This window comes from Octopus bimaculoides, chromosome 7 (genome assembly GCF_001194135.2).
Source record: "Octopus bimaculoides isolate UCB-OBI-ISO-001 chromosome 7, ASM119413v2, whole genome shotgun sequence".
NCBI classification, from domain to species: domain Eukaryota; kingdom Metazoa; phylum Mollusca; class Cephalopoda; order Octopoda; family Octopodidae; genus Octopus; species Octopus bimaculoides.
In genome coordinates, this window is record NC_068987.1 from 3,353,712 (window position 1) to 3,367,964 (window position 14,253).

The window sequence follows — 14,253 nt, forward strand, 5'->3', positions numbered from 1 at the left end:
ATATATATATATATATATATATATATATATATATATATATATATATATACACACATACACACACAGAGAATCAATTCTTTTTTTTATTTTTAGGTCCACGTGCTCACACAGGATGTTGATAGCTAGGTGTCGCCGCTATGTCTGGAAGCTATGGTATGGTATATATTTAGTAGCATCTGAATAAAGGAAAAAAACTGATGCCATTTTCAGACTAACAACACCACATGACCTGAATTGACCAATAAAAGCCTAGCATCTAGAAGTCATCTTGAATTTGCTCCATATTCATTTACTCTTGTCAAGATGTCTAACAAGGTAGGGTTATTCTGCATGGAGCTGAGTCAAGCTGTTATTAAACAATAAGTGTACCTCCGACCACATGTGTTGAGTACCATTTTCTTTTATTTGTCCACTCATATGTGTGTGTGTGTGTGTGTGTGTGTGTGACCACAACAGGCTTGTGCTCCGTTTTTATCTACCAAATTCTAGTCACACAACACTGGTCAACTAAGGGCTACTTGAAGGCATTTTCAGAAAGTGCTGCACGGTAGGAGTGAACTGAGAACTAGTTGCATGATAAGAAAACTTCTGAATCACATGGCTAACTAATTCCATCACTAAACCTTTAAGATATGAAGAAAGAAATTGTTCAAAATTTTTACTTCTCTGTATCTGCATCTGGTCGACATTACATTGTACACCATCGACTATCCCCTCCCCTAATTTCAGGCCTTGTGCGTTTAGTAGAAAGGGTATTATATAATATGTCTTGCTGGGGTTGACTTTAGCTTTCATTCCAGAGCTAATAAAACCAAATATCAGTGAAATATTGGGGTTCATATATTCAACTGTACTCCTTACTTGACTTTAAAGTTCTGAGCCAATGGTAGAAATCAATATTGATATTTATGGATAGAATTGAAAATTAGTGTAGATTTAAACTTATAATAACTTGAAAATCAGGAAAGACCTAAAATTATTCACAACAGCTTGAGAATTAGCATAAATCTAAAACTACATACAACAGTTTGAAAATCAGAAAAGACCTAAAACTACTCCTAACACAAATAATAGACCCAGGATGGCCACCATTATCACCAGTCCAAACATCTTGCAATTCTACTGTTAAATATCAGAAGCCTGTTGGAGGTCAACAGCAAAAGCAAAATCTCATATTTAAGAGATTCTTCATCATACATTTTTGGAAGACATCAGTCTTCGGGCATAAATGATGCGGAGATGTGCATATCTAAGCATGCTAAGTTTCATACAGATAGAAAAGAAACAATTCATAGGAGAGTTGTATGTACATCTGTGAAGATGTCACACCTTTGGCTCTGTTGTCAAGTGTCTTCACTATAGCTTTGGGCCAACCAAAGCCTTATGAGTGGATGTGGTAAAAGGAAACTGAAAGAAGCCATCATGTGTGTGAGTGTGTGTGTCTTTGTGCCTGGGTTTGTCCCCCACCACAGCTTCACAACTGGTGTTGGTGTGTTTGTGTCCCTGTAACTTAGCAGTTCTTCAAAAAAATAAACCACTAGAATAAGAACCAGACCTAAAAAAAAGGAAGTAGTGGTGTTGATTCATTCAACAAAAAATACTTCAGGTTGATGCTACAGCATGGTCGCAGGCTAATGGTTGAAACAAGAAAAAAGTTTAAAATAATCACAGATCAAAATTCCAGAGCTGGAACCCTGAAGGTGTTCACAGTACTTATTTCTTTATTGCCCAAAAGGGGCTAAACATAGAGGGGACAAACAATGACAGACAAAGGGATTAAGTCGATTACATCGACCCCAGTGTGTAACTGGTACTTATTTAATCAACCCCAAAAGTATGAAAGGCAAAGTCAACCTCAGCAGGATTTGAACTCAGAACGTAGCAGCAGATGAAATACCGCTAAGCATTTCGCCCAGCATGCTAACGATTCTGCCAGCTCGCTGCCTTTATTGATCTGGAACATGAACAGGAACAATGGGTTCAAATTCTAAACTTACAATTAACCTCACAGTGACCCAAACCTAGTTCAAGAGAAACAAATGTAGATACAACAATTTATTAAAAGCCTGACCTATTTACTGTTGATCAATATTAACAAGCTCATCACTGAAGTCATTTTCCAACTGTTTCCTTCTTATAAACAAAGTCAATGTAGGAATTCAAGCTACAAGATTCTCGTTTAATAACAGGTGAACATCTACATCAACTGTAACACATTCTAATTACCAGGTTCTACCACCAGTTATCATCTGATACACTCAGAGCCACTAAGCTTTAAATTTACTGGATGAAGCTGCTCCTTGTTAAGTCATTTCAGTATATTGATTCTGAGAGTTTTTTTTCTTTCTTATCTTTGTTTCATTGTTTAGTGTCTATTGCTATATAAGCAATTAGAATTACTGCTGGATTGGCTCAAATACTCTTCAACATTAGATTCTCATTCAATGGTTTTTTAAGAGAGTGAATATGAAGAGTTCACAATTATCAGCAACAAAAGCTGTTCTACAATGCCAAGTACATCAATCACAAAAATAGAAGTTGATGATTAATTATTATTATTATTAAGGCGGCGAGCTGGCAGAATCGTTAGCACGCTGGGCAAAATGCTTAATGGTATTTTGTCTGTCTTTACGTTCTGAGTTCAAATTCCGCCGAGGTCAACTTTGCCTTTCCTCCTTTCAGGGTTGATAAATTAAGTACCAGTTGAATACTGGGGCGATCCTATCGACTGGCCTGCCCCACCAAAAAAAAAATTTCGGGCCTTGTGTCTAGAATAGAAAAGATTATTATTATTTATTATTATCAATTATTTACTTGTTTCAGTCATTGGACTACAGCCATGCTGGAGTACTGCCTTGAAGGGTTTTAGTCAAGCAAATTGCCCTCAGTGCTTTTTTTAAAAATTTGTATTTATTGTATTGGTCTCTTTTGCCAAACTGCTGAGTTACAGCAATGTAAACAAACCAACACCAGTCGTCAAACAGTGGTAGGGAATACAAACACACACACACACACACACATACACACATAAATATATATCTACATTTTACACACACACACACAATGGGCTTCCACACAGTTTCCATCTTTCAAAATCACTCAGAAAGCATTGGTTGGTCCAGGGGTTACAGTAGAAGAAACTTGTCCAAGGTGCCACATAGGGGAATTGAACCTGAAAAGCAAGGCAAAATGTTTCTTTGATATATTATTTACACAATGTAACAAAAACAATCTTATTGCTTGAATCCCATGTTGTTAAATATGTTTTTGTCTCTTTCCTGTTGGCAGTTGTGACCTTTTGGATTGTATAGAAGTGATCATACTTGACTTCAATAAGGAATATGGCTTATTCATATAAATTCCACAATCGTATTTGGTATAAATATTAATACTGCTGATCCTGTCGACCAACGATGCACATGTACTTAATTATTTCATTGCCAGTGCTGCCTCATTGCCAGTGCCACCTGACTGGCTTCTGTGCCTGTGACACATTAAAAAAAACACTATTCAAGCATGGTTGATGCCAGTGCCGCCTGACTGGCTCGCGTGCCGATGGCATGTAAAAAGTAACCACTACACTCTTGGAGTGGATGGCGTTAGGAAGGGCATCCAGCTGTAGAAAACCATGCCAGATCAGAGTGGAGCTTGGTGCAGCCTCCTGGCTTGCCAGTCCTCAGTCAAACCGTCCAACCCATGCCAGCATGGAAAGCGGACGTTAAATGACGACGACAACGATGATGATGATGATGATTCTCCTGTACATGCCCGAGAGTCGATGGGGGGGGGGGGGTCAAAGATTACATGAAGGGGCCAATGGTCTAAAAAGTTTGGGGACCCCTGCTCTAAATGGTTTCTAACAAGGCCAGCAATTTTGAGGGGACAGAGTTTGTCAATGTCAGTGACCTTAATACTTGATTGGGACTTTACTTTATTGACCCCCCAAAAAAATAAAAGGCAAAGTTTATCTTGGCTGGATTTGAACACAGGACATAAAGAATCAGAACAGTTACCTCAAAACATTTTCCCATCGCTCTAACAATTGTTGGAAATAACGATTTAATAGCACTCTCAAACGACTTTTTCAGAATCTTTCCTTGGTTCTTAGCAATACAGATCCACAAGACAAAATGAAGAATGAAAAACTTTTTGTTCAATAATTTCCCACTAGGTTACGCAAAGAAATGCACAGAGCTAAAGAAACCAGATCAAAAAATACATCACTGGTTACATATGTTGAAGGTAGCATTTCAAACTTTATCAACTTACGTTAAACCATCTCCAAATTAATTTTTTTTCTCTTTATTCTCTATAAGAATTGCATTCCATTGCATCTTACACAGATGACATAATCTTCTACATACATTAACCCTTTCACAGCAATACTAAATTTCGTGGTTATTCCAATAATGACGTTAAATATCTATTTTTAAAAAATGGTATTTTCTGCAAATCTACTGCCTCAATAAACTTGACGTATCTCAACGAAAGTAGGTTCAAAAAAAAAAAAAAGATTGGTATATAAAACTGCTTTCTGCAGCCAAGGGTAATAAAATTTGGGTTGGATATATCTGATTTCCGCAGTAAAAGGGTTAAATTTAACGTTTTGACTAGTTAATACCAATAGCTCCTACTGGCCATTTATTTGTGCTAGTAATGGAAGCTTTCGCTGTCATTTGAATAAATAGGGAAGGCTTTCAATATAGATTTATAAATTTTTTTTTAAAAAAAAAGCTCATTTCCATCCATCACAAATTTCTGTTTTCACATCAGTAACTTCCAGCATCGCTGACAAAATTCAGTGAGACATCTGATAAACCATTCATTTATCAAAAAATCCCTAATTCCTTAATCATAATCCCATGTAATTTCTGTTCCATCTTTTACTAAGATAATGGATATTTCTCTTCGAATCCTGGGAGTTTCTATACAGCTCCGACAGCAATGCCCCTTCATTGTACCCATTATATCTCAGGTGTTTTTATCACCTACATCCAACATTTAGATCCAGTTAAATTAATGTAACAAATACAGTTTGTTCTTATAAAGACAGCTAACCCGCTATATCTTGCTAAAATTCACTTATTTTCATATCTTCAAAATCCACATTGAATGCACCGACCTGATTTATTCTTTCTCCGATTGGCATAACAATTAGAATTAAGAAGAAGGAAAAAGTCTGCTGCCTATATTTCGGCTAAGTGAACTTCTTTTGGACGAACAATGAGTTACAGTATTCGAATGCAATAAGGTTTTGAACCAATAATCCCATATCTGGAATGCTTAACTCCCACACAGATGCTAACCAACTCTGACGTTACTAAAAACCTGCAACACTGGAATCCGTTGAGTCGGATATTTCTGCATCTTTACAAGGCTTTTAATTATAAACAAAACTATAATCTAATTCATTATCATAACACATAAAATAGCAGTGATACTTATCGCCGTCATAGTAGTAGTAGTAGTAGAGTAATAGTACCAATTGGGGGTGGGGTTAATATACTGTTTCTAACAAAGCGTGAAACCTGGAATTTATAAAAAGCAAAGAAACAAAGGTAGTAATAATGTTGTTAAAAGGCATAGTAGATACAGTAGGAAACGTTTTAGTAAGAACATAGGTAATTATATTTTAAATTAAAATGCTTAATTAAATAATAGGTGCTCAAAGATCGATCATTAATAGCAAGCATTTTATTGAATTTTTTCCTCTAAAACAACAAATGGCAACCAGAATAAAACGAACTACTTTCATTTGATTCATTCGGAAATAGAACAACTGTATCAACTTGAAAAGGGCACAAAGTATCTCTTAAAAGATCTTGTGCTTTTCAATGCATAAAATCAAGACTTAGAAATGTTTAGTAATGGTATTAGGAGATGCTGCTCGGATTTTACAAAGCTTCCCTTAAAATAACAATATCGATACAATTGAACGTTGTATTATTTTTAAAAAAAACCCGATAAAGTAAATAATCATAATTTTGTAACGTTTATGCATAATTATGTAATGTAATCTTCAAAAGATTTGGCCCGAATAGATTATGAAATCATTATCGAAAAATATATCATTCAACCACCTGAGAGATCGAATTTTTCTGATTTTGACACTAATACAACAAAGAGGAATCTGAAGCTAAAAGAATGAATGGAATTAGAGGCTAATTAATGAGACAGTTGTTATGGTGGTGGTGGTGGTGGTGGTGGTGGTGATAGTGGTGGCGTGTTGGTGGTGGTGGTGGTGGTGGTGGCAGCGGCGGTGGTTACTGTGGTATTGTTAATGATAGTATAGTTGGTGGTGTTAGTGGTGATGATGGTGGCTGTGATGATGTGGTGGTGGTGATAGTGGTGGTGGCGATGGTGGTGGTGGTGGTGGTGGTAATGTTGATGATGGTGATAGTGGTGACGATGGTGGTGAGGGCGGTGTAGATGAGTTCTGTTGCAGAACAGAATTAACCCCCAGGTCAGTAGTGTTCAAGCAGACTTATGACAAAACCCGTACAAGCCGTGGCCACACCGTCATTCTCTCTCCCTGCAAACATAATAATATATGTAAGGAACCCCATTATCCAAAAGAGTTTCTCGGACAGGGAACTACATCAAAGGACCACATCACCAGCAGACGCATGTCTCCTTGGTTTCTTTCAGACGATATGACTATGTTGCTATGAGGGGGGTTTGGCTTCTATTTCTAGCAGATGGAGCGAGTGTATAGAGGCTCGGTGGCTGGCTCAACAACAGTAAGACAGTAGCATCCATCTGTAATGGATGAAGGAACGAGAATAGCAAGAGCGAAGGAAAGAAATCTAAGGAATGGTGTGAAGGAATGTAGAACGAGAGAAGAAGAGAATTGGGGCGGATTTATCGTGACAGAGATGGACAGAGAGAGAGAGAGAGAGAGAGAGGGAAATGGTTGGGGAGATGGTTATGGAGGAAGTTAGGGGGCACATTGCATAAACACAGAGATGGACACACGCTGATGTGTGTGTGTCTGTGTGTGTGTGTGTGCTAAATTAAACATATATATATATATGTATATATATACACACACACACACGCAATATACAATATAACAGTTTTGAAACAAAAGCTGTTCTACACACACACACACACACACAATACACACACACACACTCACATACAGAGAAAAGAACGGGAGAGATAGGGAGAGCGACAGATACAGAGAAAGAGGAAAGAGAGAAGGACACGCATATACACACCTACATACATACATACATACATACACGCATACATAAAGAAAGAAAAAGGAACGGGAGTGAAAGAAGAGGGAAAGAGATAGATTTAGAGAGGAGGGGGGGGGGAAAGAGCCAGAGACGCGCGCACATACACATACTGACATAGAGAGGGAGAGAGAGAACGAATACATAAATGCGCTCACACCTATATATGCATACATCTCAACACACATACACAAGCATACATTACATACATACATACATACATACATACATACATACATACATACATATACACCATTAACAGAAACATAGATTTAATGTAGACTGGTTCAAATCCTGCTACAGCAGTTTACAGTTCGTTTATAGAAAAATGACAGTTTCTAAGATATCTGACAAATGGAATAAAATAAACTCGTTCATCCTTAGGTTACTTTCGTTTCTGAATATTTTATTGCAATCCGCCTTGATTTTAGGCAGAAATAAATATGTATGACGAGAGGGAGAGAGAGAGAGAGAGAAAGAGAGAGAGAGAGATGAGATGAGAAGGGAAGAAGACGATTCTGAGTTAGGGAGGACCTGTTACAGTTGGATATGGAAAATGTTGGAGCTGTTCTCAGCAGCAGCAGCAGTTGTTGAGCGAACGAAAGTGAAAGTATAAAGTAAAAACAAATTTAAACGCCACAACTGGCTGACTGACTGGCTGGCTGACTGGCTGCTGGTTACAACATTATTATCATTATACAACAAAAATATTTACAACATCGGAAAACTAGAAAAAAAAAATCCAACAGTTTTCCTTGCATATGTTCGATAATTACATGTTAATAATTTGTGGGAATAATAATAATAATAATAATAATAATAATAATAATAATAATAATAATAATGCAGTGATCTCGTGTCATATGCATGGTAAATTTTAGATTTTTATCGAATTATCCTGTTGAAAGTATTGAATTAAAGTTTATATATATTTTTTATTTTTATTAAAACTTACAATTCGTTTTTACCTTGTTGCATTGTCGATATCATTTAATTAATGTTGCTGGGGTTCGCTTGTGTTTGTTTCTTTTTTTTTTTCTCTCTCTAATATTATTTACTTTTTAAATGAGGTCTGTTCACATTTATTATGAGATTGTGGGGCAACAATCGATAGAAATTACAAAGTATAATGATTTTAAATTAAAACAATTAAAAAATAAATTAATCTGAGTTCATTACTTAATAGTTATGATTACACACTATTTCGTAATAATAATAATAATTAATAACAATTAATAATAACAATAATATATATTTAAAACTAAATTTTATAACGAAGGCAGTATTTTTTCTTCTCATTTCGAATGAAAAGATTGAATTCTTGGTTTTATTATAAGACTAAATTATTATTTTAATATATAATTAATACGAAGTTTATATTTTAATGACAATTAAATTATGAAAGAGTTGAAAATAGTCTGCTTCTTTTGGCAGACGATGCTTTTACGAGATTCAAACAAAAATTAAATAATGCTGGGAAAAAATCGGAATATTAAATTAAAAAATGATCATAATGATAAGAATAATATTAAATTTTCAATAAAATATTCTGTCACCTACCTGAGGATTCCGTTTGCACGAAATTAAACATTAATGCCCAGACTAAACATCTTGCGGTGAAGGCAAGCGTCGATGACTTGATAAAGACAAGCATATTTAATATATGTATCAATGAATTGTACTACTCTATGTCGAAAGATTTTCTAGATGAATAGATATATCCAATGTATATATTTGTTCAATATTGAAAACGTATTTGTAGAATTTTTTCTGTTCACTTGAGCCTATATAGCTCCAAAGTGTCCATCGCTGAGGAAGCAGTGTTGTGCGCCATGTTATAAAATTAGGTCGCCCCGCTCTGCTGCTGCTGATGACAACGTTTATTGATGGCAGCAGTCCCTAGAACATCAAACCAGCAGTCAGCTTCTTGGTTCCTTAGTAAAAAAAAAAAATCAATGAGAAAAGATAAAACATTTTCAGTGGGGAAAGTGTCAAAGAAAGAGAATGTTTTTGTTTCTCCCCAAATGCCATCCTATGCTTTATTAATGCCACATTTCTGAAATATTTAATTATTTCATATTTTGTAAGGAAGAAATAACTTGATTATTGTTTTGTATGATTGAAGTAAATTAGGAATTATAGAATTATAATTCGAAGAGGGAAAAAAAGTTTTCAAAATATTTAATTAAATAAAAGACAATATCAGTCAAACTGAATTCAATTCCTTTTCAATATGAGCAGATTTGTTTTTGTTTGTTTTAGTAATTTATGAGTATTTCCTGTTCTTTTGTATTTGTATTTTGTATTGGATTCTCATCCAAAGTTAAAGGGAGGGGGTGATTTAGTGTGTGGAGCGAGGAAGTTATTCCTATTCATCTTTAACTTAATTTCTTTTTGTTGGGCCGGTTTGGAATGCGTTAACTCATTACTGTCCTACTTCCTGACAATCATTTCAACTAGAAAAACAAAAAAAAAAACAGGGTATCGTTGAATATCAAAAGTCAAAGCAGGCATAAACCATATGTGGATTATTGTTGACATAAGTTTCCTTGTTTCAGAACCAGAAGAAATTAAATGAAGTTCAACTTAAGGTCAGAGGGATGTTCTTTTTTTCATTATTCATTCAGAAGAGGGCAGCATCCATAATCTTCACAAACTCTCTCAAACTGGCGAGATTGGGGTGATTGATGATCAGTTTGAACAGCTGTAGATCGATGCTTGCAAGAAAAACGTAGGTGGAGAGGGATTTTCCCAAAGTGCTATTCTAAAAAGAAACGATTGAAAAGAATTTAGTGCGGGATCTGGGTGGTAAGACACAGTCGGGATGACGAAATTGAGAGACAAGTGTGTCAAGAGAACATAGGAGAAAGGAGCTGGCGATAGTTAATTCAAAAGAGCAGATGATTTTGGAGTAACATTAGAAAAAGAAAAGAAAGAAAACAGCGCCTTTGTGAGCCACTGGTTGTCGGGTGTTGGGCAATAAATATTCCTGCCTTGAGCTCTCAGCTCTTGTTGAGTCGTAAGGGCACCATGATGAAATATGGCGTTCTTTGTGCGTTTCAAAGCTGACGGAGAATATCCCGCTCCAGATTTCAACAGCGATTTTTCAGAGAGGCAATGGGAAGGGTGGTGAGAGAGGAGAATCGACTCGAGTACTAAACTGGTACTTTATTTTTCGACTTTGAAAGGATAAAAAACAACATTGACTTCGACCGGATTCGGTGACGTAGATTGAGTGTGTGCCGCCCGGGGCACCCCTTGAGTTTTCCACCCAAGCCTATACAGGATTATACGACTGACCATGAAAGTACCCCATGAACTCAGAGCATAGAGAGCCTGAACGAAAAAGCTTTCTGTCCGATGCTATAACCAACTCGCTGGGATATTTCCGTGTGAAGTAGCAATATTCCCCCAGATATGTGAGTAATATTCCATTTGGGTCTTAATACAGATGCTTAGAAGGTTAGAAACTGAGTATTTTCTGATCCAGAAAAGACCTAACAGTTCTTGGAGGGTATTAAATCAACAGAAATTGAGACCTGGTGTCTGTAACATCTTTGAGAACTTGGCGTGGTGTTTATGTGTAAAGAGAATGTGAAAGAAAATTGTTTTCATGTTGTATGTCACTATCGCACCTTGGTATTTGTGTATGAAATTAGTTATCATCTACCTAATGATGGATATTTTCTGAGTTTCTATTCACGCAGTTTGACGTGAATAGAAACTTAGGTGATGCCTCTGTGGAAAGTTAAGGATGAGTGGTATAAGCAGCGTATAAGTCTGAATTTGGTAGAACCGAAGAGAATAAATAGTTAACGGACAGAATAACACGGGAAACATTTTCGAACTCTGGTCTACATAAAAGTTGACGAATATGTCGGAGGTATAGCCGTCTGCACCGGACTTCGTTAATAGCATTATAAGCTCCCGGGTTAGGACAGGGTTGGGTGAAAACCGAATGGAAGCCCGGCTCGCGATGAACAACATCTTCAACGGTCTTTATAATGTCATTATACATGCATATGCGTGAAAGACAGCTCAAACGTAGTTGCTGCATTTTGATATGAAGCTGATGCTTTGGAAGTGTCAGTCTTTTACAGTTGGTTACCATCATACTCATGGAAACTTAATACAGTTTGAATGTTGGGAAATACAAATTTCAAGTGACCCAAGTTTTTTTTCCCGGTATAATGTAAGGAGAATCTTACAGTTTTCGTTAAGAACCATGAAGTGCTCGAGAACCATTAAGTGCTTTTTCGAGAAGCGGGCCATATGAGACGTGGCCCATCGTCAGACAGACCGCACTACTCATAAAATTCAAGGTAGTTTATTGTTAAGCATGCCGTTCAGAAAGTCTTACGGGTCGCAATTTGTCCATGACTGACTTAGTCCTCTTAATTAAGGTCTTCGACATACACACTTGCCAGTTGTTCATACTCTTTATTTAACCATCAGAACCAACTGTTTACAATTCACCGAAAAAGGAAAAACAGATTTTCAATCAAATGTGGGGACATGCACAGCTGCAGCGTGATGCTGCATTCACCATTTGTCGGTATATACCCGGAACCTCTCGGGCGACCCGTCCAGCAAAATCCCAATCCAGCCACCACCCACCATCTCCGCAAGATACCTCCGCATCTGCTGTGACCATGTGGCATGCGGTTGACCAACACGAGCCGTCAGCCCAGCCGGATCCTCAGTGAAGAGAACATGGTAAGCAGAGGTAACTCAGAAAATCAGACAAAATGACCAAATCATCCAAGCAACATGGCGCATCCCAGTTTCTGAGTAGGGTTGTTGGTTGGATACGAAATCTAACCAATGATAATCCATGACCGTATGAAGCGTCCTGGTACCAAAGGAGTTCAGGCGACTCCTAAGGGCTCCGGACAGTGTCCACGTTACACAACTATCGAGCAGGATTGAAAGGATAGGAGGCCTAAAGACAAGAACCTTTCTCCTCGTGCTCAGATACCTGCAGCGCCAAACATCCTTTTCCAATGAATTCAAAACTGCATCGGCTCGTCCAAGTCTTTTTAGGGCTTCAGAATCGCAGCTAATGCTGCTGTAAGGGACCGTGCGATGTGAGGTGACGAGAATGGCTCTTTTGTACCACATCACACAGCCCTTGCAATAAAGGGAAATTGAACAAAACAAATAAATGCCAGAGGGAAAAGGAGACACAACCGCGTAAGAATGATTAAGAGAACATTTATTGATATGTTAACATGTGTCTGAGTGTGCGTCTTGAATACAGAATAATAGACAGGCCTTCATGAGAACAAAGTGTATGTATGTGTGTAGGCGTAGGTGTATGTGCATGTTAAGAACATTTAAGGATGGCGATAAGAAGAAGACAGTGACAGAGTCTATAGCCATTGAAGTGAGAAGCAGGTTCATAGACACAAGAAAGATAAATGTTACCAGTCCGTGGTCAGTCGTACACAATAGTTGAAATACTGTATCTAGAAGTCGTGGCCATGATGCTGAGCCGGTTACGGGTACATGTCGTATGTGAAATTGTGGCTGTGATGCTGCTGCCTGGATTACTTGTACAGGAGTTCATGCAGGTTGATCTGTGGTGAAATAATTCACGAACAGTGAACTGTTGGAACTTGGTTGAATTGCTTGCTGAGCTGTGTACGTAGAAAGATGGTGTTGACGACGTTAAGGACATGATGGTGGCGACGAAGGCGGTTGCTGTAATGTTGTTGGACGAAGTTGGTAAGTCTCAACGTAGCTGCTGTGGTACTGGTGTCGTCTAGCGTTGTCACTGGAACTGGCTGTGTCTTTGTGGTCAGTGGCTAGACCTTAAAAGGTCTGGAACCAGACCCCGGAACGAGGAAAAGGAACTGTAGGCTAAAACAGGGTTGTAAATAGGCTGTCCCACGTGACCCTATCTAGAGCCTTCGACTGGTTATACGCCGGCAAGTTGGCACACTCGTGTAAGAGACAAATTGCGCCAATACCAACCAATCAGAGTAGTGGACACAACGGGATCCAAATAGCAGCCAAAGGCTAGCTGTTCCCTGCTACGTTCGAATGCACGTATATATAATAAATGGGAGAGAGGAATTTCACCCGTGTCTACGCTACACTGCTATGAATGTCGCTTCCGAAATAAGTGGAGCAGTCAACGTCTTTGACATTCTCACGCGCAACAAACAGACGAGGTGGAGTTCTCCAAGAAGACTGGATTTTTGTCTTGACAAGAGACTCTAAGGTCAAGTGGTTCTGCTTCCAGAGTCTCAGCAAGAATAACTGCTTCGTCAGCAAAATCTAAATCTGTAATCCTGGTTTCGCCAATGAATGCAGCACAACTCGATCGAGTTACCATTCGGTCTAGTATCCGATCCATGCAGGCTCTGGACAGAGTGGGTGCCAAGACACAACCCTGATGATTTAACTGGGGAAAGAGTCAGATGTCGAGCCCTCAATCCGAACTACACTGATTGTTCTGCTGTACAAGGTGATCATCAGCTCAATCAGTTGAGGAAGTACACCTCGCAGCTCCAGTTCAGGAAGTATACTTCGTATATCCTTATTCACCAAGTCGAACGCCTTATGGAGGTCGACACAGGCTGCAAGCAGCTCTTACCGAAAGTTCTGCTTATGTTTCATAAGTACACGAAGAACCAGGACTCTGTCCGTAGTTGACCTCTTAATCCAGCGAGATTTTATTAAACTTGACCGATATTCTCGCTGGATTAAGTGTTCGTTTCTCTTTTTGTCTTCTGCAATTTTATCTTTGGATCTTCTATACATATGAAGAATTTTCCTCCATCTGGCTGTTTCTCTCTCTACAAAACAGAAAGATGCATTGTGGAACTGTCATTTTAACGAGTTTCTTTCTTTATTTATTTATTTATCACCCGACGAAATACATCTGCACCACCGGATACTCCTGAACCAGTTGTTGAGTGTCCCACAAGAAGAGTCGATGCTAGATGTGTCGAAGCAACTGTTGCGATTAATAATATATTCTCGTATATTTCATCTTCTGTCTTTT

The 14,253-nt window shown here is 38.0% G+C and overlaps 1 protein-coding gene across 1 annotated transcript in view; it reads right to left on the reverse strand.

The window, feature by feature from the left end:
• Positions 1-9,126, reverse strand: part of LOC106871570 (angiopoietin-1 receptor) — a 68,400-nt gene extending 59,274 nt beyond the window's left edge. Inside the window, exon 1 of the mRNA XM_014918076.2 lies at positions 8,802-9,126. Coding sequence (XP_014773562.1) covers positions 8,802-8,895 — 94 coding nt within the window. The 5' untranslated portion in view covers positions 8,896-9,126. The remainder of the gene's footprint in view (positions 1-8,801) is intronic.
• Between the last annotated feature and the right edge of the window lie 5,127 nt (positions 9,127-14,253).